General features: G+C 33.9%; 1 protein-coding gene across 1 annotated transcript; it reads right to left on the minus strand.

Annotated features, from left to right (window-relative positions):
* LOC104730866 (ankyrin repeat-containing protein ITN1-like) lies at nt 1715–4361 on the minus strand. The gene is made up of 3 exons (XM_010450108.2): nt 3779–4361; nt 3331–3610; nt 1715–2589 (listed from the first exon to the last, which is right to left on the minus strand). Exons 1-3 carry the CDS (start codon nt 4093–4095, stop codon nt 1873–1875), a joined length of 1314 nt encoding a protein of 437 aa, XP_010448410.1. The 5' UTR covers nt 4096–4361; the 3' UTR covers nt 1715–1872.

Genomic DNA, 6467 nt, shown 5'->3' on the forward strand with positions numbered 1-6467 from the left:
TTTTTTTTTTTTTTTTTTTTTTTAAACCCGCTCTGATACCATATAGGATTGTATATTGAAGGATGATTCTTATTGATGTATTACAGCTGATATATATACAAACATAGGACTAAGCTAGAGTATTGTACAAGAGTTATTGAGAATAAATGATAATATATACAGTTAACATATATGAAGATCGTAATCAAATCAGGTCCTATGATTACTCCTTCATACTCTGAACTGCCAGGTTGGTGAATAGCTTGAGCCTCTTGGCAAGTATACGAGATATGACCTTATAAATTGTGTTGCAGCAAGACACTAGTCTAAACTCACCAAGATTCTCTGAGGTCACCTTTTTTGGTATTAGAGCCAAGATGGTGGCATTTACCTGTTTCCACTTCACGTAGAATACAAGTAGATAAATGAGTAGTCCAAATATGACGATCAAATACATCAACAGGAATACCGGTTCGTAATTGACCTTAAGGTACACAGAAATTGCATAACAACAGATGAGAGATACCGAAATGAAGATATACCACCAAGTATATGCTCTACCAACTGGTAACAGTATAAATGTCAAGGCCATAGCAGAGAAAAAGGCTATAGTATTGAATCCCCATAGTAGCACATGCTTTAATATGAGGTTATCCGGATGTTTTCCTTGTTTAGCTTCATCTTCTGGCTGGACCGCGGTCTGATAAGTAGCTGTGATTATCAGAGCTATTATTACTAGAAGAGAGTTCCGTACTCCATCTGACATACGACTCCTAAAAATAAAATGTGTCATTCCCGTAGAGCAATATTCCCAAAAAGTGGCAGGTTGCCTTAGGAAAATAGAGGTTGTCTCAACTTTGGATAGAGAAGCCGCGCTCTTACCACCCGCCTTTTGTAGAATTTTCTCTGTATCTCTGTTCATGTGAGGTCCATTGGCTCTTAAGACATCAAGGGCTGTCATGCCACTCTTATTACTGGTGTTCCGGTTCAGTGACATGCATTTCAACAACTGTTTTACTGCCTGCATATACGCATGTTTTCATTACATGGCTTAACAGTGATCACACACATTAAACACCTTAACAACAATTAAAGAAGGTTAAGAACTTGCCTGGTGATTATTCTTGTACGCCGTGTTGCCTTCAAGATCACGTCTTTAAATCATCAGTTTCTTCGCAAAAGATGGCTTAAGAATCATTAGTTCCATTGCTAAATCTGTATTCCCAGTAGTGGAAGCTTCATGAAGAGGTGTGTGGTTGAACGGCGAAGCGTCGAAGTTTCCAAGAATACATGGATCAGCTTGAATAAGAGAATATAAAGCATCAATGCTACCCGACTGAGTAACAAAGAGTAATCTTGGATCCATACTTGCAAAGAAAGAAAAAATAATTTTGAGTACAAAAAAAGATCAAGAAACGAGTTAAGCATTGTCGTAAGTCAATATTGACTGTAAATACATACATTACTGTATATACTTTCTAATCAAGGCCAATGCAAACGTCAAATGTAGCTAATTTTTAATATCATAACCCTTTCAAGGTTTTTCTCCTTGCTCCATTTAATTTTTTTTTAATTGCTATATAAGGTTAAGAAATTTTCATCGAATTTATGCCGGTGTACTCTTCAATAATCAATTTATTGATCGTTATTTGCCTTACTGGGCGCGGCTATGTTAGACCGGCTGATCATAAATAAGCTGAACCACGAACTAAACCTTTTTAATATGACTCCGCCATAACCTTAAACACGTAATTTTTATTCAAAAGATACAATATTTAAGAGTGTTTTCCAAAATACAAAGCTATATATGTTGGATAAAGTTGAAAACAAACAAAATTTTACAGAGAACAAAGAAGGAAAACAAAAAAAACAAAGAACGAACACTTCAAATGGCTAAACCATGATCTTAAACTGTTGCGACATCAGCTCATTTCTGGGTTTTTGTATCTTCTTATTCGTAGTCCTCTTCCATTTCACGTAAAATATGAAGAAATACACGAGGAAACAGAATACGATACTCAGATACAAGTAGGTGAACAAGTCTGAGATCGCAGTGATCCGTCTATACTTCACGTAAATTGAAATTGCATAAGATCCCATGAGAGGTGCAGTGATAAAGAGAAACCACCAAGCATATGCTTTACCAAGTGGTAAGAGTATATATGTGAAGGCAATTGATGAGCAAAAGGCTGCAGTATTGCATATCCATAGTAGAAAAATCTCTAATAAGAGTTCTACGTGATCTTGATTATTTAGTTTGTCTTTTTCGTGTGGTTGGATTGCGGTAGTATAAGTAGATGTGATTATAAGAGCTGTTATCACTAGAAGAGCATTCCTTGCTCCATCTGACATGCGGCTCCTGTAACGTGCCATTCCCGTAGAGCAATATTCCAAGAAAGTGACGGGTTTTCTCAAGAAGACAGACATCGGTGTAGTCTTCTTTTCTTTAGATATAGAGTACCCGCTCTTACCCCCTGACTTCTGTAACATTTTCTCTGTATCTTTGTTCATGTGAGATCCACTGGCTCGTAAGACATCAAGGGCTGTCATGCCACTTTTGTTCTGGATGTTCCGGTACAGTGAAATGCATTTCAACAACTGTTTTACTGCCTGTATATTTATAAATGTTTCACGACAAACTATTTATTAGACTCTCCAAGCGGACAGAAACGCGTGAATTTAGAGTTTTACTCTACCAAGATATATTATAAGAATTTCACTAAACGCCATAATATTATGTCACTCTACAATTTTGGGGTCTACCAATGTTCTATATTATAGGTCTATAATCTATTAGTGATATTATATGTGGTTATATCCATGTTTTAAAAATCGCTAGGCGTTAGTCGGGCGGTTGGGGTAGGCCTAACACCTAGCAAAAAAATCAGAGATTAAACGGAGATTAATCGGAGACTAGTTTTAAGGTTTTTTTATTAAATAAATAATAAAGTATATAAATATATAGTATTAAATATATGTATAATTCTATTTATGTTAAAAAACATCAAATAAAATATAAAACTATAATTGTCTTTAGAATTATGGTAAACACATAAAATCATAAGTTTAAAACAAAACTTTAGGCGGGTGATAATCGAATTAGGTGGATATAATCGAATTAAACAAGTATAATCAAATAATTGATGCTAGGTAAGGATTAGTCATTAATCGAGGCGGAAAGGGTAGATCTAGCGATTTTGCGTAGTGTAATCGGTGTTAGACGAGGATTTTTAAAACAGGAGGTTATACTGCATAAAATCCCAAACATAATATATCTAGGATAAAACGTTCAAAGAAGTCGTATGAGTATATCAAGAGAGTTTCACTCTACAAATATCGAAAATTACATACCTCGTGATTGTTCTCGTATGCCGCTAGGTGCAAAGCCGTGTTGCCTTCACGATCGCGCCTGTTCAGGACGTCATTCTCAGTGTACGCAGCATCACTTTTGCGCATTCTCTGCATGTACCCTGTTAGAATTTTGAGCTCTTCATACCTTTTGTTCATGACGGTGATGTGTAAAGCAGTTTGTCCATTGGCGTTCGCATCTCTAATGCTTTCAGGACATGCTCGAAGAAACTCTGTAAGAAGATCGACGCCACCTTTCTTTGCCACAAGATGGAATGGTGTGTCATACCTGTCGTTATGAGTTATGACCAAAAATAATTTAAATTAAGTTTCTCACCAAGTAACTTCCATACTATTAAATGTTTTTGAAATATATTTATCATCAACCTAACCAAAAATTCCGGAGAACAAATAAGAATTATGATTTAGAGCAATCGGGAGTAATATAAATATACCTCCTCTTCCATGATAACGAACAAGACTGGGATCAAACTTGACTAGCGCTAGTGCTAAGTCAACTTGCTGATTCTCAACAGCGAGATGCAACGGACTAAAGCCATCCTCATTTAGTTTCTTGGCAAAAGATGGCTTTAGCATCATCAGTTCCATTGCTAAATCCATCTTCCCAGCAGATGACGCTTCGTGGAGAGGTGTGTGGATAAAAGGCAAAACGTCGACGTTGTGAAGAATGTGTGGATCCGCCCGAATAAGAGAATATAAATCACCAACACTACCCGATTGAGTAACCACAAGCAATCTTGATTCCATAGTTTACAAAGAAAGAAAAATAATTGTAATGACCAAGAAAGTAAGTAGTGTCGTTAATTTAACATATGGGAGCATAGTTATATAGTGTTTTCCATTTTTGAGTAGTGAGTCTATTGACTTAATTAGCACCAATTACATTGGTCACTCGAGATGTTGCCAAAAAACTGGAAAGAAGAATCAAAGGCAGCTTCGGTAGGATACATACAATTGTTGCCTTGGACTGTTATAAATAATGTAAGCGTTAGTGAGGACCAGTATATGCCACTTCTGGAGGTAAGAGGCTTCAAATAGCTGTTGGATTCCACTCGTTTGTGGACGGGCAGAGGAGCTCTTTAACAAGCATATAAGAATTTTCCAAGTGAGGAGGTCCAGTTGGCTTTTGGGGTTGGGTAAGGGAGATTCAAGGGTCATGTAAAAATCGAACTTTTTTCTGTTTTCAATGGACCAACGTTAACGCCCTAAACATTTACGTAGCAAGACGTACGCAATCTATAAGGATCCCACGTCATCCCAAAACAATCTTGGTGACGCGAAGCTGACGCCAGTGGCATCCCCAAAGAGTCTTGGTGAGGATAGAGTCGGAGTAGTGAGTGTATTGACTTAATTAGCACCAGTTAAATTGGTCACTCAGATATGTTGCCTAGAAACTAACAAGAAGGAGACAAAGGCGGCTTCTCACGTAGCACAGAACAAGTAAATCAACGCTAGGATACGTAATAATCATATAACAAATTATAAATATTAAAAACATTAATTGAGGACCATTCATAAATTGACATAATGATTTGTTTAAATTCATTTCTATTAATTATTTTAATCCTTTTTAGCATAACTCAAACATATTTCTATTTCCAAAATCAATTTTTACTTCATAAGAAATGAATATAAATATTACTATTCAGTCAGTCAGTAAGAAAATTACCGATCATCTCAAATTTGAATATAACTAAACAGAAATTATCACTTATTTTATTTATTTAAATCAAAACTCAATTATATATTCATATAAAAAAGAATACATCAATATTCATAAAGGCAGTATTGTAAATGTATATGTAATACAAACAACTATCGTTTTATAGATGAAAAACAACCTATAGTCATTAAAATTTTTGCCAATTATAATAGATTATATATACATGGTTAATCCAATATTGAATGTACTTATTACTAATTTTTCTCCGCGTAAGATGCTGGTTAATTATTCCGAGCCATACATAAATAATATATAATATAATAAATATGAGAGGGGAATAATAATAGTTAGAACTTATAACAATAACATTTAGGTGTATGGTGTAGCATCACAATGTGCGCGTCTAAGAAAGATTGTCGGCCAAGGACGGCCGGGTTCATTGCTCTCACATGCTCCTCTTTTTTTTTTGGCAGTCAGAATCCAAAACCTTTTCAAACTTTTATAATATTTCATATTCAATATCTTTTGTTGTTAAGATTTCAATTTGAGTGTATTATGACTAGAACTAAATATACAAATTCCCTTAATCTATATGAAGTTGTAGATAAGTCTTTGTCGTCAAGATAGTTTATTGGAAAATCATCTCAACCGTCAATCTTTCTGTTCATCATCAGTTTTCCATCTCCCAACAAACTGAATATTCCCAACTGTAGAAAATATAATAGAACAAACTGTGATATTTTAGTTTTATTTTTACCTTGATATTTCATAATCAGATATTTTTTAAAAAAAAATAGAAATATAGAAATCCATACTGTTTTCTATAATACAATTAGTTTTCTAATCAAAAAACATGGAGTAGACAAATATATATATATATATATATATATATGTTTGTGACAAAAAAAACAAACATATACAAGCCAATATGCTCTCATTTTCTGAAAAAACCAACTTGAACCATATTTTTTAACAGCTAAAAACAAAAATTTTGGTTTAGATTCATACCAATAGAATGAAAACCCTCGATGATGGTTGTATACCTAGAGACTGAATATAATGAAATATTACAACGATTAACAAAATATATCAAACTGCAATAAATTTCTCACAGTAATGAGACGTCATTTCTAACAAATTTTCTTTTAACTAATACAAATATAAAGAAAATTTGAATATAATAATCAGAAGTTATTTATATATAGATTTTTAAAGATGTGAACATTTGAATAAACACAACTGCTTGTAAAAGACACAACTCTATATTCAACAAACGAAAATTTTTAGAAAGACACAACTGTAAAAAATTTCTATCAAAAATATAAAATAAAGAAAATTTCAATACAATGATGAGAAGTCACTTATATATAAATTTATAAAGATGTGAACATTTGAATAGACACAACTGTTTGTAAGACACACAACTCTACCTTTAACAGACGCAACTTTTTAGAGA

Source organism: Camelina sativa, chromosome 2 (genome assembly GCF_000633955.1).
Source record: "Camelina sativa cultivar DH55 chromosome 2, Cs, whole genome shotgun sequence".
Classification (NCBI taxonomy): domain Eukaryota; kingdom Viridiplantae; phylum Streptophyta; class Magnoliopsida; order Brassicales; family Brassicaceae; genus Camelina; species Camelina sativa.